Source organism: Corvus cornix, chromosome 7 (assembly GCF_000738735.6).
Source record: "Corvus cornix cornix isolate S_Up_H32 chromosome 7, ASM73873v5, whole genome shotgun sequence".
Lineage (NCBI taxonomy): Eukaryota > Metazoa > Chordata > Aves > Passeriformes > Corvidae > Corvus > Corvus cornix.
The window spans coordinates 28,826,899-28,853,235 of record NC_046337.1 but is presented as its reverse complement, the minus strand read 5'-3'; the positions used below and the strand labels follow the sequence as shown (position 1 = coordinate 28,853,235).

General features: G+C 40.6%; 1 protein-coding gene across 12 annotated transcripts in view; it reads right to left on the bottom strand.

Annotated features, from left to right (window-relative positions):
* ANKRD44 (ankyrin repeat domain 44) overlaps nucleotides 1-26,337 on the bottom strand; it is a 132,172-nt gene that overhangs the window by 46,188 nt on the left and 59,647 nt on the right. For all 12 annotated transcript variants that reach the window (XR_005602309.1, XM_039554820.1, XM_039554821.1 and 9 more), the window contains exons 2-8: nucleotides 24,556-24,639; nucleotides 15,870-15,948; nucleotides 9,701-9,771; nucleotides 5,887-6,087; nucleotides 4,267-4,354; nucleotides 2,356-2,498; nucleotides 780-992 (exon numbers count right to left, since the gene is read on the bottom strand). Coding sequence is in view for 11 of the 12 variants with exons in the window: in XM_039554820.1 (XP_039410754.1) it covers nucleotides 780-992; nucleotides 2,356-2,498; nucleotides 4,267-4,354; nucleotides 5,887-6,087; nucleotides 9,701-9,771; nucleotides 15,870-15,948; nucleotides 24,556-24,639 (879 nt within the window). In the remaining variant the exon portion in view is untranslated. The remainder of the gene's footprint in view (nucleotides 1-779; nucleotides 993-2,355; nucleotides 2,499-4,266; nucleotides 4,355-5,886; nucleotides 6,088-9,700; nucleotides 9,772-15,869; nucleotides 15,949-24,555; nucleotides 24,640-26,337) is intronic.

Below are 26,337 nucleotides of genomic sequence, written 5' to 3'. Positions count from 1 at the left end.
TCTCTACTCACATCACTTCATGTTTATTGGCATGGGGTTTCACCTTCATTGGCAAGCACAATCCCTAACTTCTTCTTAATAATTCTGAGTTAAAATAGTGCATTGACTATTCACTGATCTCAAGGGACTTGCCAGATGTTAAATGCTGGAAGTTAAATGCCAGTTTCACAGATGGGAATTTTAAATAAAGTAGTCAAAACCTTATATGAGCTCAGAAGACCTCAAGTCTTCTGATACTTATACCAGTACCCTCTGTTGGACAACAGCAAGTCCCTTTCAGCTTCATCAAGATGTATCAGTTGTGCCTCAAGAATATTCAGATATCCTAAGCAGAATTAGACTTTGTAATCTTGGGCTCTAAAGCAGGCAACCAGTAACCTTCGGTTTTATTCCCGGGAAAGGCAACTTTTTGGAATCAGGTTTAATTATATCCATATTATAGGGGGAAGAAAAATACTAAAAAGGAATAGTTCCTTGACTTAGCACCATTCCCTGAGACAACATTTTGACAGAGCTCCTGGGACTGTATTTTAGTACTGATTCGTGCCTTCATGAAAGTGGCTGGCCTGGAGTTTAGAGCTGTCATTGTATTTATCAAGGCACTGAGAGCTCCTCTGCTGGGATGTAATCTCACCCAAACAGTTTCATGATCAACATTCTCAGCATCACTCTAATTCCATCAAGGATTTAAAGCCATGCTGTATTTGTTATTACAGCTTCCTCCTGAGATATGCAAAATAGGATAAAGAAAAACTGTAAAGCTGGAATTCAAGTTTTACCTGAATATTAACATCTGCCCCATTATTCACTAGTAGTTCAAGACACAGTGCTCCATGAGTGGAGGCAGCAGCAAAATGCAAGGGGGTGAATCCATTGTTATTAGGCTGATTTACATTAGCACCATAGTCAATCAGCTCATTAACAACAGAATCCTGACCATTGTAACAGGCAATGTGAAGTGCAGTATTTCCGTAGATGTTCATCTCATCAATCTAAAATGAGACAAGGAGACATAGTTAAAATTACAGACATCAGCTTAGCATTTTACGTAATGCATCACACACTGCAAATGGAAATAGCTGGAGGCCTGAACTGTCATAGGGCATAGTTCTCACCAGCACATTTCATCGACAAATTATACTCCCAGACAGCTTAACTTAGAATGCTTTGCCTTTCCTATTATTAACTTTTTATCCTACTGACAATTTCTAAAACCAGTGTGAAGCTTAAAGCTGATAGCAGGACTACATAATGATGATAATGATGACAAAAGTCCTAACAAGCTGGAAAGCTTTTCCATGTAAGTGGAAAAGCAGGATGAATAAAAAGCTCACAATCTTTATCTTTAAAAAAATTACAGCAGTGAGTATTGAGTTTTTGTGAACAGAACCAGGCATAAGAGCTGTTTCCACAGTTTTATTTTGGGTAGGGAGTGAAGGTGTCTGAGTGAGGGCAATGTGAAAGTACACAGACACACTTCAATAAGAAACCACTTTCAGTAGCTCAGTATTATAAAGACGTAATTAAGATTATGTTACTTCTTGATGACCAACCTAGTATGCAACTGCTGTTCTATAAAGTAGGACCAGACAGATTGTACAAAAGACTTGGGAATGGCATGAACAACCTTCCATGAAATACAGGCGTCTCGAGATTATATCCCCAGTGGTGGTGAATGTGGAACTCAAAGGGAGTTATTAGGATAGCATTGCTAATAACAGGAAACAGCTATTCCCCTTCAACTTCACAGCCAACAACCTGTGAACATGAACTTCTGACAATTTTTTGGTAGGTCAAGTCAGCTGAAAATGCCATGGCAAAAGCAATGGCTTTATTTGACATCTCTGATTAACTGTCTGATTAGGCTCCTCTGGTCATCTCACCACTGCTTTGAGGAGTTGACAATAACAAGAAGTCCATGCCCTGAAGAAAATTTACTTTCCAGAGTGAAAACAATCCATCAGCTACAGAGGAAGTACAGGTCTGTAAACTGAAACAGCCTGAACTGCTGTTTAGTAAAGCATGCAGTGTACATGTTGAGAACAACCATTCATCATATCAAAGGAAATGCTGACTCAAGGAAGATTTCGTTACTCCCTCTTCTTCTGCAGGAACAGGATATATCACCTGATTCCTTCAGCAAGGTGGCCTGGAATTTACTGTCCATATCAGACTTTCCTTAATACAGAGTGTTTCCTGGCTCTTGAACCAATAAACTACAAGAAGCATGAGGTGGTCTGGAAAATGGGACTCCTTTTCTTTAGAAGCTCTTCCACTGTCTTTAGCAGCATCCATAAGAAAGAAGAAAATACTATCCCTAAATAGAGAGAAACAAAGTGCACATTACCACATTACCTCCACCCCCAGGTTAAGGAGTTGTTTCACAATGTTAATCTGCCCATTGGATGCAGCTGCATGAAGTGGGGTGTAACCCTTCTTGTCTTTACAAGTCACTTCTGCACCATGATTAATCAGTAAGGCAACAACTTCCAGGTGACCTTCAAAAGACAAAAGATAGTTATCAATGAGTAAACCATCCTACAGCATCACTTCTCCCAAATTACTGCTTTCTTGCTACCACACTGCCCTTTCACTGCTGTTTCAAAGTGCTCCCACAGTTTTCCAATGGAAGAAAAAGCATTTTCATAAATGTTTCTAATCCTAGCTCCAAGGCCTTGTGAAGAAATCCATGCATTCACCTTCTCCAAATGTGTCAAATTTCTTTTTACTGAATTGATTTTTCAGTTGCCAAAAGAACAAAACCACACCTCTTTTCCATTTATTTCTCTAAAGCTAAGAGTTGGCGTTTTATTCTCACTCTTACAGAGGATTGTGATACAGTGAGCTTAGGAGCATGGCACTACAAGTCTCCCAAAACAGCATCCTACAGATGTCACCTGCAAACACAACTACTAACACTTCTTGGGTTTTTTAGAGATAAAAAATAACCTTAATGAATGATAAAATGAAGAGGAATAGTCTTATTGCTTCATGCTGAGACAGAACTGTCTGTCTTAGAATAAATCATTTATTTTGTCGAACACCATGCAAAGTTATGCTCCATCTGAGTTGCAGAGCACTTGCATGACAAGGGGCAGCTCTGGTCATGTGCAGGACCTAGGACACCATATGTACAAAGTGTCCAAAGATAATTAGCGTCCAAAAATAATTAAATATTCAAGAAACTCTGTGAGGGTTTACAGCTCTCATCTCATTATCTAACTTCTGTCTAAATTGCACCACAGACTCCATTGCTAATTTAGGCCTTAGATGTTATCTAAATACTTTTAAAAGTACATAATGAATTTCTGAAAATATTTAAGTGGAAAAGAGGCGTGGAATTGCACAGCACAATGTAAGAGCCCTTCAAATCTAGAGTGAAGTTCAAAGCTCGTTAGCTCAAAAGCCACATCACAGTTGTTGGCAAGAGCCTTTCCATCTGTCTGTGTATATCAAAAAACCACACAATATGCTTTTCTCACAGTTTGAAATCTCCTATTATCTCATTTCCAAAAGTGCCAGGATTAAAATCAAGATTTCTGACAGGTCAAATGAAAGAGTTCCTGGCTGAGGGCACACAACTCTCCACAAATTGTAACCTGAAATATACAGCTTGGCCAACAAAAGCTCTTGAACAAGAATGACCGCTATAACAGGCAACCTTGTATTTTTAAATTATAATGTCCCAGTGTAAGAAGCTTGCCTTTAACTTGAAAGGAATGATAAGGCAAACTGATTTGGTAACACTGCTGATTTTTCGAACAGACATTCAGTTGCTCTTGTCCACTCTGAAATACAAGGTGACAATTTGCTCCTAACAGGAAGAAAGTGCCTATTGTGCATTTCCTAAGAACATCATAACTTAGCTACTTAAAAATTTCAATAAACAGCAATATTTATGGTAACAGTTACCTGCATTTCACTGAAAGTACTTTTTAGCAAAAACTGAAACAAGTATAACCTGGGTTTTTTCTAGCACAAATATAAGTTCAGGCTTGACTTAAGAGTCAGGATAAAAAGACCAAAATGAAAAAGCAACACAAGAAGCCCACAATTAACTGTCTTAAAAAGGAAATCACAGCCAAGATCTCCCTAGCTGAAAACCCATAAATGGACAGTGTTTATTTAGATCAGCTGAACCCTTCCTTCTTCAGGGTAATTGCAACACTCTCTTTCCATGGCCAGGTCTGTTCTTGTCCATTTTAAGACATGCTATCTGATTGTGAATAGGAAATTGAAAAGAAGGAGCAGCAGCCCAAGCCTTACCCATGTACGCTGCCCAGTGAAGAGCTCTTCTGTCCTTTTTGTCAAAAGCATTGATGTTCGCCCCCTTGGCTAGGAGCAAGTTCACCATCTAGAAGTAACAACAGCAGGTAAACCAACCCTCCAGGCCAAACACTCAAAGGTTTATAAGAAATCAATCTTGCAATAAAGCTGGGATCACAAAATGCTGCATTTGAGTGATAAATTTGTGAATGACACCAATACTGTTCAAAGGCCTGTGCATTCATGACATAGACTGGGGACAGTCACAAGTAACCAGGACAAGTTCTGTGTCCACAGAGGGTCTGACAGCCTGCAGAGCTCTGCTACTGCAATGTGCTTCAAATTCAGCTTGGCAAACTAACTGGAAGAGAAACAGGGCTGAAAGTGAAACTCCACTCTTAGTTTTACTGATAAGACAAATTTAAGCTGGTTTTTGTGGGCTGGGACAAGATTCTTCCAGACCATATCACAACAAACCCTAAGATCTTCTTGATCTTTCCACATGGAGTGTCTTTCTTGCCACACCACAGTGATTTTCATTAAGTTCCCATGTGCCCACAGCAGTGTGGAGAGCACCAGGCTGCTTCCTGTATTTGCTGGCCACAGCACAGCTAAGAGCTGAAAAGCTGCTTTCCCCGCTGCCAATCATCCAACATTAAATGCAAGAAAAATAAGGGGGAAAAAAAAAAAAGAAAATCACAGCCACTTTTTCGGCAAAACGTTCTAAAATCCTAAATTCCAGAGCGAGATAATTGTCTTCCTCTCACACACAGTTTTGCCAGAAAGATCAGCTAATAACAGCATATATTAAATTCTCATTTCTGATATTCTCTATCCAAAAGATTTAGATTATCACAATTAGACACAGGCATTTCTATCTCTTTCCTACTGTGCAGTATTTTAAAGGCCAAACACCGTCACCATTTTACAGGAACTACCATTCCTCCTTCTTCTTTTAATTACAGTATGACCAATCAACTTTTGTTCGCAGAGGCTTACTGTTTCAGTCTAAGAGGTTTTATTCCATATCTAGATCTTCAGGCATGGAATGGGTAAATGAGGATCCTTAAATCCAGATCTGAAGACTAGTAAAACCTAGGAGGCAAAAATCTAGGGGCTTTATTTACAGAAGTTTTTTCATATAGTTAAATAATAATACTAGAATGGTCTGCTTGTATAAGTAGGGAAAAACAGAAGCACATTTTCTGTAAGAACAATTAGAAAAGCAGAGTGACTGGATCTCACACAGCTGCATGTTTCTTCAGTATGGAATGAATCCACCAGTTTTCCTTTCTTTCCACTCCGCCACTCTTAGTTTCACAGGCAGTCCAGCTCCAAAGAGCCAAGGACACCCAGAGCTGCTGGAAGTGGTGGCACAGGCAGCTCTCCAGGAGTGCTCACACACCTCACTTGCACACTGGCTCTACACAGGTACCTTCCAGCCACTGCCACTGCAAGTGGGTGGGGAACCTGTCCCACAGTTTGGGAAGCAGCCAAGTGACGGGAACCCTGGGGGTCAGGTTCATGGGGCTCAGTCCAGAGCCAGCCAGGGCAGGTCAGGAGCACGAAATGAGAGCCCAAAGCAGCCGAGCAGCGCTGGGTGCGGCTCGCCGCGCTCACCTCGATGTGGCCGTTGAGGGCGGCGTGGTGCAGGGCCGTGCGCCCGCCGCGGTCGGACACGTTGACGCTGCTCAGCAGGGGGATGAGGATCTCCGCGCACTTCACCGCCTTGTTGGCGGCCGCCACGTGCAGTGGTGTCTGCCAGTTCTTGTCCCGGGCGTTGACATCGGCCGAGTGCTTGATGAGCACCTGCACGGCTTCCTGCAATGGCAGCACAGCCGTCACCCAGCAGCCTGGGTGACTGCACGGCCCCGCTCCCGACGCCTCAGCCACGCCAACTGTGTGTGATGCCTACGCACAGCACAGGGGCCAGGAGGAGGCACAGACAACAACATCCGTCCAAACCATCTCCCAGGGCCCTGGAATGGTACTGTCAATTCCAGTGCCCCAGCACACATCACCTCTGCCATCACTGGGAGCACCGGCCTCACCGTCAGAATTTCCCAGGTGGATTTGAGGATGTCCTAAGCTTCCTATGCAGAGAGCCCATCCTGTTTGGCTGCTTAACCTTCAGTACCTCATAGCTGTGCTCTCAGCGAAGACATGAACTCACCTGAGCCATTACTACCACTGCTGATGCGCTCAGCCTTGGCCAGCAGCGGGACAGTCCTGGAGCTGCCTGGCACTGGCTCTGTCGGACGTGGAGAAGCTTCTGGCAGTTTCTCACAGAAGACACCCCCACTACCATACCCTTGCCACACAAACCCAATGCAGACTGCTACAAAAATTATTTACAAAATGAAAGCATGTCATTTTGTAGTGACAATAACAGCAAAGTGCTCCACATTTTATTTATAAACAGGAAAAAGGAAAAAATAAAAAAGATGTGTGAAAAGAAAATTTTAGCTTTGCAAAAACATGAGAATGCTGGTGTCCCCAGCATAGCATTAGCATTCCTGTCCTCCCCAAGGGCTAAGCATAGGCCAGCAGTCTTGACTGCAATATCCATTCTGTCAGCCTGAGACCAAACAACATCTTTTAAGGTTAATTTTGTTGGTAAAAAGTAAATATTTCCCAGTGAGAAAATGTACTCTTCTCTCTTGAGAGTCTCTCTTGCTGGAGAATTCACAATCTGTTAATTTCTGCTTCTACTCATGCATCTGCCATTAAGCAAGTCAGATAAAAAACACATTTTTTTCTCAAAATTGCATTTCTTTTCTTCTTCCTTTCCCCCCCCACAAACAAACAAAATACAGAGGAACTTCTGGGACACAGTAGCATTCAGGCAGCCTTGTCTGATAAATACAACTCACATCTGGTATGTGGGAGAGCCCTAGTCCTACATAGTACTTTATTCTTTTTCCATAAACTGAAAAGTTTTCTGTTAAGCCCAGCCAAAATTTGATTAATGAATAACAAATGCATACAGTACGTTTAAATAGTACTTCTATATCTAGAATGGCCCAGGAGAGTGCCTGCAGTCTGTACCAACACTACATACATTACTAGGAGTTTTATGTCTTTGTCCTCAACTGATCTCAGCAATTTCATTTTCTACAGCCATCTCACAAACTGCCCTCTAACAGATTTGTTCAGTGAGTGACACTGCATCTCTTACAGCACCAATAATGATTTATGACTGTTGATGTCTCAATAGGATTTTGGTTTTTAAATTACAGGCCTACTATTTTAAGAGCCGTTTAAATGTAATTCACTGGAGACCTACCCAGCTGGGACATGAAGTCAGCAGGAAAATTCATGCACTCTTAGTGAAAGAAAGAAAAAGCTAAAAGGAGAATTTTTAGAAGCAAATAATACAGACTGAATAACCTAAGCTAAAAAGACTTTAAAAGAAAAACTTCTACACATTTTTGTTTACATCTGCAGTCTGCTGCTCTATCACATTTGGGATCAAAAGTTAAAGTCCTTATGGAAAAGTTTTAATTCCGTTTTTTGAGAGCATGAGCTTTCCCCTTTAATTAATACAGTTTCTCCATATGCATGTAGTGCTCAGCTGTGGTGTAAGCCTCTGCAGTCAGTGTCTCCAGCTATCCAAAATTATCACCGTGAAATCTCTTTTTCAAACTGTTCAAGGCTGGAAGCTGATAAATCCATTAACAATCCTATGTAGACACACTAAGGGTTGCTGATTTGTAAACAAACATTTAAATCCCTAAAGCCCCTGAAAAATCATTAAGACATAAGTAAAGAAGTGTTCATTCTTTTAATCAACATATAAAAGGGTTCAAGGAGATAACTTCTGAATCCTGTGAAATCTTCGTAGTAAAAGATTGGTAATAAAACTTAAAATTTGTTGCTGATTATTCTAAAACAACTGTGCTCACAAGAACTTCCAAAACTACACCGACTCCTACTGGTCAACTTCTGGACCACTAATTCATCTCCTACTATCAGTGGGAACTCTGAATTCACCTACTGCTATCTATTTCCATCGCTATCAAAGCTGCACATTTGTTCACTTGTGTAAGAAGGTAAAAAGCAGCACTGAAATAGCCTCAAAAATGCTGAATCCTGTTTCCAAATTGTTACCAAAAGCAGAAATTATAGTATAAATAACAAAGAAAAAAGGCCAGGAGAGGAAAGCTGTATGTGTTTATAAAATATACCATGAAGAGGGATCAAAGGCTGGTACCTTCCCCTGCTGCCTCACTAATGTACCTGGGCACTCACTGAGAGGTACCAGAACTGCCAGCACACTTTCTCATTGTGCTTCAGCTGACAAAGAGTTAAAGATGAGACTCAAAGCCACAGAAAGACATATATTTTCTGTTAGGACTGTCAGTGACGATAAAAATCATGTACTCTGACACATCCAAAAAAAAAATCCAAGCACGCTGCAATTCCCGCATCAGACAGACTGTGGCTGTTTTTTAAGGTTTAAGTCTGATCTTTGTTTTCCAACATGGCTTTTTGTATTTTGCCTCATTACAGCATTCATAGTCTATCAGATATTCCTTTCAGAGGGTTTTAGTGGATGCCAGCAGCTGGGAAGCTCAGCCAGCAGCCAAACAATTCCCGAGTTCAGAAGCGAGCCCAGGATTCCGGCCTCCAGGCTTGGCAAGTGCTGGAGTGTTACAGAGGTGATTCGAGTCCATCAGGCTCTGGAAAACAGCCACCCTCTGTCTCTTTTACAATCCCTCCCCTCGTCCCCAGCAGCCAATTCGGTCTGTAGTTGGGCTCACTGTTAACTAAGTATTGGGAGGGTAAAAGTAGACAGGGAGGTCCACAATGGAAAGCCAAGAATAATGGTGCAGTTGAAAACACAGTAAAGCCCAAGCTGCATTCCCGGTAGTTATTGCTGCTCCTTTTTAAGATAGCAATGGAAGGGGTACAACATGATGCCAGAAGATTTCTACTTGTCTAGCAGAAGAAATATGGGCAAACCCTCCCTTACACATGAATCAAATGCATTAACAGAAAACCTAACGGATGCCTTGAAATGTAATTAACCAAAACAAACTATGTGGTAATGCATATTGGATTACATCCACATCCACTCCCTTCTGGCACACACACAGCATGCACACATCCACAGGGATTTACTCCTCTCTTTTCACCAGCTGAAGATGACATGGGCACTGTAAACCACTGTGGACTCTATCCCATGTGGGTCCTGGTCACTACTCCCTATGACTTGCTATGATAATGTAAAGCAAGGTGGAAATCAAGCACATGAAGGCTCAAAAGCAGCTATAGGTAACTTGTAAACGCTGGCCTCCAGCTGCAGTGCCCTGCATGCAGGAAATACCTCCCCTCTTCGCATCCCCATGCCACCTACCACAGCTCTCCAGGGTTTGCTTTTCCCCCAGCATGTTGTTTATGTGTAAAAGCAGGGTGATCAAATCTTACTCACTTCACTTCTTGAAGCAACTGCTCGATGGAGAGGAGTCAGCCACATATTGTCCTTGGCATTAACACGAGCGCCTGCAAATAAACAGCAGAGGTTACACGCACGCCTTGGGTGTGACACTGAGAGCCAGGCCCAGCTGTTTCCTAGGAACCAGAGCTGAGTACATGGTACTCTCAGTGCTCCCCGGGACTTTCCTGGCACCATGTTCACCTTGGAAATGCATTTCCAGACGTCAGACAGATAAAGTGTGATTTGGAAAGAAAGGAACAGCATAGATAGGACTATTATTAGGAATTGCTTTGTCTACAGGACACAAAAAACCCAAGATTTGTTGGAGGGAATTACATACGTATGTGTGTACACATGTGTCTATGTAGATGCATTTTTTTAGATCAACTGATACAGCTGGGGGGAAGAAAAGCACCCTTTGCTCAAAGCACTGCTTCTGTCTGCAGACATAATGAAGGGAACTAGCCTGAGCAATCATCTCTTGTTTCCAGCTCCATCAGGCAGACCAATAAAAAATAACCACTTCCCTGCTTCGCAAATCCTGCTGGGATCAAGAAAACAGGACCAGGAAATGCTCAGGTTGGAGACAAAACTGGGCACTTACTACATGAGGTCCTGTGGGTGTTACTGAGCAAACAACAGAAGAGCAGGGATGAAGGAGACCACTCATCTGCCTCCTGTGCAGTTTAGAGCAAACAGGTGCTCTGACTAGGGCAGCTGGGCAAGAGGATGGATTTGGGCCAGCTTGCCAGAAAAAAAGGATAAAGGAAGAATATTTGACAACTGTAGTAGTTCTGGCTGCAGAATTGCAAAAATTTTTTTAAAAAGGGATCCTGTACATTTGTGTGATCAAAAAGATTTGGTTGCAAGAAATATTAAGGCTTTTAACTGATGTAATACCTCAGGAAGGAAATCTAGTGATAAGGACTAGAGAAACTAATTTTTAAAAGGGCTTAACCTGAAAATATTGTACCTTACAGGTTTGCAGGTAGCAGTACTAGTCTGAGAAGAGTGGCACATGCAGAAAAAAATGTAGAGAAGCACAAGTGTCATGTGCACAGCCTGGGTGAGCCTCTGAACTTGATGAACAAAGGGGTGCTTAAGCTTCATTTTGCACCATAACTTAAGTGCATTCAAAAGGCTGTAATTAATAAATCCCACTCTCTGAATCACCAGTACTTTCTGAGAGCTAATTCTCAGGAATATTAAGATGCTTGCCTGTGAATCACAGTGGTTATTGGGAATTGTGCTAAATAATCATAGAAAAAACAAGTTCTTGCATATTTCCACAAGTCAGGATGCAGTTTTTTGGCTGAAGAAAAACAAAGCCACTTTCATAACTACTGCAACAATTAGAGGCAATCCTCCAAACTCACCTCAGAACCTGGTACCTGGTGGTACAACCTGCCCTCTGGAAAAACATCCATTAGAAAAGACATAGTTTCAAAGAGTTTTCTAATTAATCTGTCTAAGCAAGGAAGCTTTTGCCTTCTTTTGTCTTCGTAAGAAGGCCATTATAGCTGACACATTAGCATCCTGCCCTTTGCCTGCACTGTGTGAGGCTCTACAGACAAAGAAAGCAACAACTTTCTCCACCATCAGGACTTCAAGGTACCTTCCATTATCCTGATTTGGCCTGGTAGCTATCTTGAAGATGCAAACTGTTCATGTGAGTTCCTAGTGATTGACAGCAAATACCTCTTTTGAGGTTGAGAAATTTGTTTGGTATTTGCCTTGGGGTTTTGCCTTATGTTCTTAACTAAGGTTTCTTTTGTTTTACCTCTACCCATTCACTAACTCCTACAAGCAGATGGTTACAAATCAGAAAGGCTAATATGTGGAGTAGCAAAGCATGACAAACATTATTCCTCAGTATTTAACAACTCCAGCAGCATTAGTGAGTGCGAAGATGATGAGAAAACCTAGAGAAGTATCTCCATCAGTAGCTATTCATGCCCTTCACTGATCCACTTATCCTTTGAGAAACTGAAATAACTGCCAAGAAAGCAACTGAAGAAAATAGTAAAAGGAAAACAAGACCAGTATTAAGAAAATAATACACAGCATGCTATTAGCCTTTTCTTTCTCAGCTGTTTTCCACATCCCTTTGCCTCCTTGTGCCTCTTCATGTGAAACAGTGAAATTGTTCTTAGGTATCTAATGCAGTGCATCAGTTGAATATGTGATTTCTGTTTGCTTTTCAGGAGCTACACAATTCAGCCATTGCCTGTTACAGAACCTGCTCTTGTCCATCTACTGAGATGCACGTCTTCTGAAGAGATGTTTCAAAACATTTCCTCTTGCCCATTTCCTTCACCAAAATTCAACTTCCGAGGTTCCCAGCAGTTCTTTGCAGGCAGTGGTTAATGACAGTGAAAAAACTTCACCAGCACTGATGCACTCCTTCATGGACAGAAAATATCTGTTGTTTTAAGGATGATCCAGCAGAGGCACTGGGAGAGCAATGCTCATGTTTTCAAAGGTGTCCTCTACGCTCCAGGAATTTGGAGGCCCATCCTGTGACAGCCCTGAGGACAGCCCTTTGAAAGCAGAGTAACACAGAAATCCAATTTTAAAGACTAAGTGCTCTAGAACATGCTCATACATCTAAAATGAGCTGTGTACAAACTCCAGAAGCTTAAATTTTCAAGACCATCCCACAACACATCCTCAAAGTCAACCGGAAATTCAGTGTCCCTCTCTTCACTGTGGACCATTAACCATGTTTCAATGCACTTCCTACAATACTCCATGAATTAATCTGGGTGTCTATAAGGACAAAGAGGGCTACTAAACATTCCAACTGGTGTATATTGTGTCAATCATAGCACAATTTTCCTTGAAAATATAAGTTGCTTTAAAGATTTCACTCTAAATCCTTTCAGGTAGCCACAGCACCCACCCATCCTATAAAATACCCACTTTAAAAAAAAAAAGTTCTTCAGAGTAAAGCCTTTTCTCAACCTCACCTTCTCCACCATGCTCTTGGGAGGGCTTGTACCCCTGAGCCTGAAGGAAAGGTTTAGCTGTAGGGATTTGCTTTGTGAGGCTGAAGTAGACAACTTAACATATAATGTTACAGATAAAATCAACAGAGAGGAAACCTTCTGTACTCTACTTTTCTTTAATATGGCTGTTTTGTAATCTTTGCCATTTTTCACTCTCAAATTTTTCTGCCAGAAGAGGAAATAAATCTGCAACTGCCCCTGTTCTTTTGAGATCTGAAATAAACAACTCAATGCTGGCTTTCAGGAATAAAGTTAACATCTCTTTATCATAACCAAAGTACAGTTTTCCATCCAGCATATCTGCCAAATCCACATCTCTAGATTCCACAGTCTATATCTCCAATATTAGGGATAGTCAGTGGAGGAAGAAAACTCTACTCTTTAACCTATTAATGTCATTATTTACATGTACCTTTCCAATTTCTCCTGTAAGACACAGCAAGAGGCCCACCAAAATGTCAGGACAACTTCTTGGAGAGAAGCTCAGAGTCTTCTGAAATAGTAAAGCACGGTAATATTGCCAAGATGGGAAGTGCCTTGGTGAGGAACAAGGGGTAAGGGACTGAGCTTAAACATGATCCCCTCAGGCACCAGCACAAAGCCCAGGATGGAGAGAGGCACCAGCACAAATGGGAATGGAGCTTGTATTTGCCCAGACAGTTGCTCTTGCACATCCATGACTGTGTAATCATAGAGATTCCTTCTGTGAGATGGCTACCCTGCTCCTTCTCCTTTCTGACAGAAAGGAGGTGAAGAAGTGCTCAAAGCTCCCTGCTTTCATGTAGCCTGGAAAAACAAAACCTCACAGCACACTTCCCCAGTTTGAACCATATGATTATGGATCAGACCTTTGAGCTGGTGTAAACTGGCTCTGACATTTAATGGGCCATGGTGACTCACACCAGTTGAGGGATGTGGCACTCTCTCTCCTGTATCAATTCCAAACAGACTCCATTTCACTGGCTACCTAGAAAGCCATTCCTGGTCTGTCTCTAACCACCTGGGCAGAAATTTTATTCATTAGACACTACATTTATTTGTGCTGCCACCAGTTTATAGACCACAAATCTCAGAAGGTGCGTATTTAGTTTAATTTCTCTCCTGAACACTGTACAGAATGAAATCCTCCTAGCTTCTACTCATGCTGAGAATATTTCTTGACACCAACAGCAAGCATTTGTGTGCTTTCTCTCTGTGAAAACACCGTCTCATTCTAAAGTCAGACAACAAAGTTTTTCTGCTTATGTAACTGTTATGTTCAGATTAAGATTTTACGACACACTTTATTGACTGAAGAGGTGAAGCAAAGGAAGATGCTGCACTTGTCTTTGCAGCCTAGTTCATGGAGAGATCACAGTCACAAAGAGGTGCTTCTAACAACTCATAAAAACCTGCTCCTCCAAGGCTCAGAAACCTCCAAACCTGCTCTTGGATACAAGTACTCATGCTCATCATGAGTAATGATACTTCAGATATTAAAGGACAATGAATAAGTAGAATATAAAAGACTAAATTAATTTTGACTCATGCTGAGCTAGTTGGGAAAGATCCACACAGTCCCTGCAGAATGAACCCCAGCACAGTCCCACTGACACAAAGTTCAATTTTTAAAAGCCTACGTTATAAGTGTTTCACACTCACTTGGATATATAAAAACTCCCCAAGATGCATCACCTACATTTTATGCTGTTGATCAGACAAATCCTATAGCCCATGGATGACATTTTGCCAGTGAGGAATCACTTGTGCTGTTGCTTGCAAAACTTGAAAAAATACATTGCTCCTGCAGTCTCCTCACACTGCAATGGAACAGCAGTATGTGACAAACAACACACGCTGCAAGAACACATGCACAGGTTGAATTTATTAACTCCTTCCTCCCAAGAAAGAAAAATCATGTTTGCATTTAGCACACTGAAAACCCACCCAAGCATAACCTGTCAGCAGAGCAGTGCTCATTTCAACCATTCTGCAGCCATCAGGGGTAGAGCAGAAAGATCTGATGTGTGATGTATGTCCAGCTAGTTACCCTCACTAAGCAATTAAGCAACCCAAAATTCCCCCAAAATGAACAGAGGAAACACATAGCTACAGCAAACTGAGTTCTCGTTTTCTGCCTTCTCCAGGTCTGGCTAGACTGGTGAGCCAAAGAAATTTGTTTGTGTGGTCTGCATGCACCCATCAACAGCTTGATCTGACTTTGAAATTGGCTGGTGCTCTAAGCAGGAGGCTGGATCAGGTCATTTCTAGAAATACCTCCCAGCCTGAACTATTCTAGGATTCAAGGTTGGAAATTAGAAGGTGCCTTGTAATCACAGGGCTGAGAATTCTGAAATAACTAAAAAAAAAAAAAAAAAAAAAAAAAAAGAATTCATTTGAAGAAGCAGTCTAAAAATTCGTGAAACCAATTGTGTAGCAAGGTTGATTGCAAGGGGTGAGACGTTTGTACCATAAGGATCCTTTCAGTCCCACATTCTTAAATCCCCATAAGCTTTACTCTTACAGCTCTCCAGCTTAGAAAAACACTGCCTTTGAAATCTGCAAGCACATCCAGGAGTCTGCCATGAATTATGCTCGCTTCTTGAGAGATGACTGCTTTATGCTTTGTTCTGACATATTTTGAACATGTTTTCTGTCACTACAACAGTTGGGAAACATTTTTTTGATTTCTTTTGTTTAGATACTTCCTACTACACAGTTTCTAATATCCAAATAAACTTCCTGACTGTTAGAAATATGCCTCTAATGTAAATAGCACTTACAATTCATTTAAACTAATTTATAATTTTTTTGCTATTATTCCATAATTTTCGCTTAACAGGAATTCTTGGCTTGTACTCCAGGATGTGAACCCACATTTCAAATATGTACTACAGCAAATTTCTGAATCACAAATACTGTCAGTTTGAATGCTTTATAAGTGGTTAATAGCTAGTTACTTTGTATATTAATTCTGCTCAGTCACAGGATGCGTTTTACGATTGTTTCACCAAATTTACATATATTTTCTAAGCTTGCAACAAATGCAACCAGCTCTGTGAAACTCAGAAATAGGCAATGCCCAAAACTCCCTCATGTATGGTTTGTTGGGTATTCCTTGTAGCTTTAAAATTAGCTGATTTACCAGTTAATAGCAGTGAGGGACTGTACCTTACCTGACAAAATGAGAAGCTCAATGATGTCTGCATCCCCCAGAAATGATGCAACATGAAGAGGGGTCCTTTTCTCGGCATCCTACAAAACCACAGATTGTCCAGTCATAAAACATGGTCAGTAAGCGCAGGCATTGGTGTTAAAGAGCAAAGGATTTGTAAACATTTATTTTTCTGTGTGCATTTCTGTTTATAATTAGAAATGCAATCTCAGCCAGTGAAAGAACAGAATTCAAGATCTCAACAACACATTTCCTCCCAGTAATCCCCTATTTTTTATCACTGGTTTCCACCACACCATGCAGAGACATTGCCTTTACTCAGATATCCTATTTACAGGTAGATGAAATCAAATCTAAAATGAGCAAAGAGAGCATCTTTGGGTCTCCTTTAGAAACATTTTCCACTCTTAAGTATCACAGCAACATAATCCAGATGCTTCTGGATATCAGACTTGGCAATGCAGTTTGCATCAACAGTGCAACACCAGAGTCTTCAGCAGGGTATCTCAGGAGAATGGTTTGGAACCACACACAAGGTCAAGATGCAAACTCCTCTTTGTCTAAAAAGATTCTTGTACACCAGTTAGCCTGGATAGCTACAGCAGCCCAAAATGGGCATGTACACCTTGGTTGACCCTTAAACATAAATTATTATCAGTCAAATCTGTCTTTAAAGTTAAAAGAATTGCTAGTAATCATATATATAACTTCTGAAATATGTCTACTTTTATTTGATTTCTGTAATTTTCCAAATGAGGGAGTCCATTTTAAAGATTTTCTTTTTTAATTTCAAGGGGTATAAATACAGTGTTCACAAAAAACCTTTATTTTACTGCTTTATTCAGCTGATTCCAGAACACAGGCCTTTAAAAGAAACTGCTAAATATTACAATATGGGCAACAGCAATCACAAGAACTGCTAATACTGCTCATTGTGCTATTTGGTCCCTGTTTCCATCCTAAATGTATTTCATTTTGGCTTCTTAACCACAAAAATAAGTTCTAAGAGACCTTATCCATCAAACTTATTGCAACCTACTAGCATTAAATATTTTAAGCTGGTAACAAATTCAACACATCTTGCAAACAATACCAACAGTGAAATCCTACCAATATTTACACTCTGTCCCTGAAACAGATCTCTGAGCCTGTCATGAAAAATATCACTTTTAACATGCCCAATCAGTCATCAACAATAAGCTATTCTGGAATATCTTCAAAGTATGCTATAAATGTGGACAAGTCTGTGCAGCAGAACCATTTGTCATGGGAATGTTGAAAATTGTTTTCCAGCACTGAGAAGCACAGAGCCACTGATCACCAGAATCATATATATTTAATTTTTATATTTGTATGCATTTTTAGACATACATAATGTATGTACTCCTCAAATTCTGCTGCATTGGGTTTTGATCTTTACGTATTGGGCATGTACATGAAACGCTCAGAAGACTGGTTACATAAAACCCTAATAGTCACAGGTCAAAGGGGAAGTTCTCTTACAGACTTTTACCTGCTCACATGGTAGGCAAATTAAAAGAATATTAAGCAGTGCCCATGCAGCAGTGTTCACTCAGGAACCAATATCACAAGGTACTCCCATATGATCAGTTCCTAACACCACAGATCAGCTTCTACAGGCTACATACGTGCATAGGAGACCTTCCATAGTTTCCATATTCCCTATCCTAAGGCTACCCATGGCAAAAAACATACTGACTGACCAAACATATATACAACAATACAACCAGCTGGTTTTGGGTTTCTTTTTTAGTTTGTTGGTATTAATGCATGAAGCTCTCTTTAGTACAACACAGTACCTGTCAGTGCAACACAGCCAAGTTTGGCAAGAGCAAAGCAGTTTGAAGTTGAATGCTAATGATACAAGCCCAAGCAGTTTTCTGTATCATGGAACCAAGGCTACTCAGTGCTTTGTTGATTATAAGCAGTTTTCTGTATTAAACTGTAAATCTGATGCAAATTTGATAACTGAGAGAGGAAAGGACATGAAACAGAAAATTTTATCCTTCTGTAGCAGAAATAACACTCTAAGCTTTCTAAGCTTTCAGTTTTTAAAATCAATATAAAATCCTATCATCTTCAGAGCGAATCAAGTTTTCAGAGAAAGATGGATTTAGTCACAAAACTTAATTTAAGCTTTATTTCTCCAAGAGGAAAAAATCCTAAAATTTCTCCATTTATCACAACCAGGCACAAATCAGAATTCACTTGCACATAGGCAACATTTTCAGGATTCTGGCAGGGAGAAATCGACACACTACACCCGCAGCTGAGCCCATGGTTGAGCAACTCAGTGGAGGAACACCCTCGAGTTCCTGTTTAAACTGTGCACAGCACTGATACCGAAACAGAGGAACTGAGGCTTCTGCCTGTCTGCCCCACCACCGTCACTGTGTCCCCCTCAGAGCCGCGTTCCCTCACAGCCACACCTCCTCACTCACTGGCTGGGCGCCCAGCCCGCACCCCAAAATCCGCTCAGCTCTAGACATCCTCATCCCATGGTGCTGGTAACAGGAGCACAGAAGTAAATCAATAATGGTCTAAAGACTGGAGCCTATACACAGAGAGAGGGATAAAATTTGTCATTCCAAGGAAAGGCTTGGCAGAACCCCAAACCTCAACATACATTATCAAGGCAAGGAAAGTAAGTGGGGGAAGAGATGATAACAGAATTACAAAAAGCATTAAGACAAATAATCAGACCTGCTTCAAGTGCAGTTCTCAGAAGAACAGTCAGTAAGAGACAGTAGATAAGCTATAAACAATGGCTAGAAAATCATGCCGAGATAAGATAAACTCTCTTTCCAGTACCTAAAGGGGGCCTACAAGAGAGCTGGAGAGGGACTTTTTACAAGGGAGTATAGTGCTAGGACAAGGGGAAATGGTTTCAAGCTGTTAAGAGGGCAAGTTTAGATTAGATACTGAGAATAAATTCTTTACGGTGAGGGTGGTGAGGTACTGACACAGAGTGTCCAGAGAAGCTGTGGATGCCCCATCCCTGCAAGTGTTCAGGGCCAGGTCGGATGGAGCTTTGAGCAACCTGGTCTAGCAAAAGGTGAAAGGTGTCCCTCATGGCAGGAGGTTGGAATGAGATGATCTTTAAGGTCACTCTCAACCCAGAGCATTCTGTGATTCTATGAAAACTGTGTTAGCAGCCTATATTAGTTCACAGAAAAGATGATGCTGCAGGTTAACATTATCTAAAAAACTTTTTTGTTTTTTTTAAACAGATAAAAGAAACTAAGAATCTAACAGCCAGGCAATCAGGAACAGAAGGCCTCAGCAAGAAAAACACTCAACACATGCTTAAACTGTTCAAGTGATTACAGTGGCACTGATAAGGCCCCCACAGGCTTAAAATTAGACTAGTCCTTAATTGCTTTATTGGATCAGAGCCTTGGGGTACAGGAAGATTAGCAGAACAGTGAGCTGAATTAATCATATCAGCACATGTAAAATATTCAGGTACATTAAGGAAAGGGCCTACATTTTCTCCTCAACACAGCCTATATCTCAAGGGAGATAATGGATTTGAATTTCAATATCAACTGCAACTGCTCAGATCAGGTGATGCTTAGGACAGAGTTATTTACTATTAAAATGTAAATGCAACTGCTGCAGAAAATAAATGAATGTACCCTTTCTTTGTCACCAAACTGACTGAGCAGCTAACAGGAAGAGTTGGAGTTTACAGAAGGAGTTTAATGCACCACAGAAACTGAGTTACCGAAGCCTTTGGATTCCCACCACCTTCAAAATGTGCCTGGGCGGCAGAATAAAGCACATGAATGGTTATAACTTCCACTGATCAAGTCTAACCAAAATAATGACAGAAACAAGCCTCCTGCTCATTCACTCCATACACAGTTGTTACATCTGAGTATACCTCATTTAAATAGCACAACCATTAAAAAAAAATTCAGATACAAGTTGACTTCAGAAAAATTAAATATTAGGAACTGGAAGGAGCTACTGAGGAGGCCAAAAGCATATGAGCACCTACTTCTTGGGCTATTTACAACCATTCAGAGCCAAAAGCTGATGGTCTACCAAGAAAATCTCTGCTGCTTCAAGGATTTCCTCCTCTTCATACATTCTTTTATTAAAGCCTGTAATTCACAGAGCAAATTGAAATGTTTGAATGTGAGCACCACTGGTGAAGGTGAAAGCCAAGCTGTGTAACTTATTGCCTTGTGCTCTTTCTTCTGCATGGTAATAATCATGCATAGAAATTCCCATCTGAAAATGCAGATCCTGGTTTCAGCACCTCTCATTCCACAGCCTTCAGTTTAGCCTCAGAAACAACGATTTTTCTGGACTGACTCTTAAATTGCCAACTGCTCATGAGGTAGAAGAGGTAAATACTTAGATCTTCTAGAACATGAAAAATTATCTTCTCTCTCCCCCCTCATCTAACACTTGCCTTCCATGAGGCTGACAGTGACTTTTATGCTAAAAGTGTAACTTTAAAAATTAATTACTAATTCCAGATTGAGACCATAGAAATGTTATCCTAAAGAACAGAAATATTCTGATGCTTATGGGTATTCAGTGTAAGACTCAAAACATAGACTTAAGTAACTCCTCCATTTTTATAAATACAATTTTGACTTTGGATGGGGGGTGCTAAGGCATGGGAGCATACATCACTCAGGATGGGAAAAGATTCAGAAAATTCAAGTATTTCAGGCTGATATTGCTGCCTTTGAAGAAAATAATGCAGTTACAGCCAAACCCTGCCCTGAGACTTTAATGGTCTGTACATCCTTAACTGTCTCAAACTGATAACATGAGTCACCAGCACAGATATATATAACACAGTAACCATTACTACACTAGCATGCTGTTGCAAAGCAACCCAGAATATTTCAGACTCTCAGTCTCCCCAGCAGAATCATCTTAACAGTTCAAAAACTTTCTTTATAAAATATTTTAAAAAAAAATCTGAGCCAAAAAAATATTTAATTTAAATAAAAGTCATGCTAGTTACCTTGCATTGCAAACATCAGTGTAATTTCATATTCAATTGTCTTACATAATGGAGAATTGTTCATAGTTTCTGTAAAAAAAAATTCTCCATCACTTCCCACTTAAATAAACAGCATATTAAACAGCACTACAAGAGGCTAAATACCCAGTGGAAGTCAGCTATTACTCAGCACCAAACTGTCAGTCTGTGTCAAAGCAGAAGCCTTCCAAAGTTCTTGACTAAATCCTCCAGAAGACTTTCCAGCACAGCAAAACTACATCTAGAAGAGGAGCATTTACTTCCAGGATAGCTTTATTCTCCTGCAAGGCTCCACATTCCAAAAAGGTAATCACTGTTCCTTAGATGAGCTGAGGTAAGGGTCTGGTGTTCCAGGATTCCTGAAATATCACCATTACAGCCTCTCCTAGTCCCAAGTCAGGCATGTCACTCTGAACTGAACAACAAGCTGGTTTCTACTTCAGCTATCCCAAACATGCAAAGCCTTTCAGACTCACAGTCCTAAACATGTGCACACTTTTACCCTCAAACACTCACAGCACCTCCAAAAACATGCTTAGCAATAGTACAGGAATATATAGAACTTGTGTGCGTGTGTGAAGACCTGGATGACGCCTGAATCCTCCTGACAAAGGCAGTCCTGAAAATCTATGCCTTTCCAAGCAGGATAATGAGAAAAAAAGTAATAAACAGCACACATACATGTGTCTCCATAATTACTTCCTTCCTGCCCTCCTTATCTCATAATAAACCACCCCCTAAATAATGGTCCTGCATGTGTGGCCCTGCAATCTCTGCTGGTGCTGCTGCCTGACACTCTGCAGCTAGAAACAGGGTTCTATCCAAGAGAAAACACAGCATTAGAGGATAAAAAATAAAAACAGAGAACGAAATGACTTGCGAATAACACATCAGTTATTGGGAAGAATACTGGAGAGTTTTTTTGACCTTTTTGTTTGACTTTGGATGTCTTAAAGGGAAACTAAACGAGAAGACTGAGAGGAAAATGGAAATTTCACAGGAAGGATTTTGATTTGTAACATTTAACATAAGAACTGGACTTTACAGACGTAAAACATGTATTATGAATCCCAAATAAGAAGGGGTTACAACTGCATGCAGATTAATCCCTAGATTCTGGGAGTCACTCTTTCCCACTCTTCCCTAAGTAAAAACAGTGCCCCAAAAAATCCCCATCTACATACACATAGCATGATCACCCTGCTACTTCTGAATGTACCAAACAGCAAGCCTAGAAGATGTCTACCTGCAACTAATCTGGCAGTCTGGATTGTCCAAGTGACATCACAAATGTCCTGAAAAACCAGGCTGCTGAATGCTGCCCACAGGTAGACCACACTTCCCACAGACACAGTGTGTATTCAGTACCCAGGGGTAGGGAATTGCTCATTGCCAGTGAAATATAACAGAGCCCGTGCCCTCAGGATGCACAAGTAGCATTGCATGCCCCCAGAGCACAGGTAGGGACTGGAGAGGTCAAAGTGACAATTACAGTGGCAGAATGAACTAAAACCACACTTGTAATCCAAGCAGATTTCACTTTGTTGCAAAATAGAAGTCATAGTTAGAGCAGTATCCAGAATGTAGCCATTTCCATCAACAAACACATCCTTGGCTCGGGAAGTTACTAATTATTTTAGCAGACCAAAAAAAAAAGAGTAATATTCTAAACTTCTGATTTCCTCCAAACTCTTTCCTGAGATTAATTTTCTCTTGGGAAGTATGCACATGCATTCCTAATTTTGTGTTGTTTCTCCATGCACTTTTTCTTCTGTCTTCCAAATACTTCTCTTGATGGAGATTAAAAAACCCCAATTTTTTAAACTTCAAAAATTCCCAAAGCTTGCTGCAAAACCAGACTTTTATTTTGTATCCCTGTCCTACCTATATTTGAACTATTCCAATGTTAACACAGCCAACCAAAATGATCAACAAAGGACAAATCTCTGCCAAACAGTGTCAGAGTTTCCTCTCATGTGAGCAACCAAACACTAACATGGAAGTAATTAAAAACACCCTTAAAATAGAAACATAAGCATGCGATGCAAATTGCCAGCTCACAGCACAATGAGGGGGAATTCTTTTCATCTTTCTTTAGTGATAGTTTAAGCAATTGACACTTCCCTGCAGTCACTATTCAGAACACAATCTTCAGAGTTTGTGTTGACCAATATTTTTCTAATTCTCTGTCAAAGAACAGCTTTGCATTTTTCTCCTGACAAAAAAGCTGTTGAGGCAAAGCACTCTTGGGTGGATTTTGAGCATTGTAAATAATATTCTGGGCAAAACCATTCAATTATTTTTCTATTTAGTACTATGGTACTCATCTGCAAAACATATTCTTCATCTAATCTTGCACCTGACAGCTGAGAGCATCTCCCTAGCAACCATCACTAACACACTTGCAGCCAAAGGATAGAAGAACATTGGAGCAGGCCATGAAAACCTTGTAAACAAAATGCTATTTTGAAAATCCAGTGTGAAATACAGAGGAAATTTTAGGACTGTAGTGTTCATCTAGTTTGCTGAAGGGGTTTTGTTTGGTTTGGTTTGGTTTTTTCCTTTGGTTTATTAAGATCATCAGCAAAAACCAAGAAGGAGGAAACTCAAGGGAGATGATTCTTTAAAGAAGCACTTTTAGGAACTTTGAAGAAAGCAATCAGGTACTGATAATCACATGGAAAGTTTAACATCAAGGTCTTGGATCAGATTTGAAACAGCAGCAAGTCTTTTTCCTTCTACTGGACAGCAAACGGAGTGGAGCCCCAGTCAGCCAGATCTGAAGGATCACCTGTCCAGTTCCTTTTGGCAGCTCTGAACCAGATGGTTGGACCCCACTACCTGCAAAAGCTGCAGTGCCAAGACTATACCAGACCAGCTGCTGGAGTCAGCGATGAATAAACTGATGGGTTTATGTCACAGAAAGACATGAAGAAAAGGAAGGTTCATTCAAAAGTCCAGGAAACACCTGGAAATCATCATTCTGCTCCTGCTTTCTATTCTCACCACTTTGAGAGACCACAGGTCGTAGTCAGGACTGGCAGGACTTATTTCTAAGAGTACAGATTTAAGTTAAAATCAAAGAAGGGCAAAAAACCACCCCAATTTCGGCAAAAAAGACCAAGTTGAAATGGAGATTTTTTTCACTGCCAAAGCACTCAACTACTACTATTTTACAGCTGCTTACCATTCTGGCTAGAATAAGCCTGTCTGCAAAACAGTAATTCCTTTGTGGGCAAATTGTGGCCAAGATTCTGCTTCCTTACTCTCATTGCTGAGAATTATAGTGAAGCTTTAGTTCAAGCAGAGTCAAATGCATAACAGCTCCTGATCTGCAAAGACTCTTCATAAAAGGAAACCCTACAGAGAGTAAAAATATGCAATTTTCAGCTGTTTTCATTCATTTTCTCAGTAAGAGAAAAAACAATGTCCCTGACTGACCTTCACATTTGGAATAATTACCATGACATTTAGAAAATTTAAAGTCACCTGCTAGAGACAATTATATATCAGACTCCTAATTAGGATATCACTGAAGCCCCAAATCTCTAACTTCCCAATCATTTCCATTCTGTTATGAGTTAATTACTGAGGACATTTTTAATACTGTCATTGCCACAGTCCATAAGCATGGTACACAACACGCCAAGTCACATACCAAGGCGTTGACATCCTCAGTTTTGTAGATCAACATCCGTATCTCTTCTGGATCACCACTGAAAATCGCCTGGACCAGTGGCGGCTGGAAAAAGAAAACAGAAGAAGCAGCATTACAGGTTTGTTTACTTTCTGTTTAAACTGAGAGCATTTTTCTCCTGCCAACATTTGCTAAAGCTGCCCAGAGACATGGTGTGACCCCAGCACCAAACCACCAGGAGTATCTCATGAGTAAGAGCTATCAGTTTTCTTGAGGATAAACTGAAATCATGAGCATGTTTGTACTATAACGAGCGTGTGCGTGCACAAACAGGGACCCCCATTAGAATGGCAACTTTTGTCAACAACACACAATTAGCCCAGATGTTCTCCCTGGCATGTAAGGGGAAAACTAATTACATCAGATAGTGCTGCATGCTTGCTCTTGGCACAGATTAATGGTCATGCAATGCACATTTAGAAACAGAACATTATGCAGATAATGAATTTCTGGGCAATTACTAAACAACTTGTATTTTTTTACTGAATAAATACGCAATGAGCACAGTTAATTTTAACCACCCAAGAAGCGAAATAATTATCTTATTGTCTCAAGTCTGTTATTATGCTATTATGAATCAGAATGCAGAAATAAATAATCAGGCCCACAGGAGAAACAATGTGCTGTGCTCGCTCCTCTCAGGAGGGAGCTCTGCATGTGCTCACTGCTCCGCTACTCGCCCAGAGCTGGTGACTTCAGTCCTTCCAACCACCTTGGCAGCAAATATCTGAGTTAGTAACCAAGCTGGCAGCACACTGTACCAAAAGAAGATAAACCTTGCTGCTGAAGACTCAGGAAAAGAAGGGGACAATTCACAATGATCCCTCTATCCCATAAAGCACATAGTTGAAACAGGTTCCGCTTTCACCAGCACCCTCCTCAAGGCAGTGTGTGCTCCCCTCAGTCTCACTCCCCACAATCTCACTCCTTGTTGCCTCACGGTCTTACTGGCAAAAAAGAGCCTGTGGTGCCATGCAATCACCAGAATCTAAAATAATCCTGTAAAATGGAAGCATGCATGACTACTTAAGCACATAAAACCACAAAAGTTCTTGAGATTCTACAGAACTTAACTCTCTTGTAAACAGACTATCTCAAAATTCACAAAACAGGCTGAAAGGACAAAGAAAATACCATTTTCTCCCTATCTTTTCTTATTCTAATGTGGAAAATACATTTCTAAGTTAACGGTGTCTATTTTAAGACATATTAATCCCTTATATCCTTGAAAAACATTCATACTAATTTCATTCTTGCCACTCTTTCAAAAGTGAAAAGAACTAAAGCAGCATCTTTCATCACAACTGTCTACATCTTACATATTGTAGTGGATGATTGAAAAAGAAAGGAAAAAAAATTGTGTTTCACTTGAACCATTTAGCATGCTTCCTTCCCAGCCCATGTCAGAATGGGCAGAGAACATTCCCCACCAGAGGATGCAAACACCAGACCCAAGTCTGTTCCCTTCTCTCCTAAAACTAACAGCTATGAAGAATCAGTGAATGTTTATGAAATTACGATGCTCACACCAAAATATTTGCATTTCACATGCATTTATCATAATATTTAAATTAAAAAAAAATTAACAGGAAAGCAGAGAACTCCTCAATTTCAAGCTGAATGGCAACACAACCCAGTGGCCAAGAAACAGATACCTCCAGCAGCTCAGATTATTCCCTGAACCTATTTGCAGATATGCCCAGCACCCAACGAAAAGTATTAGCCAGGCTCTGGTGCAATTTA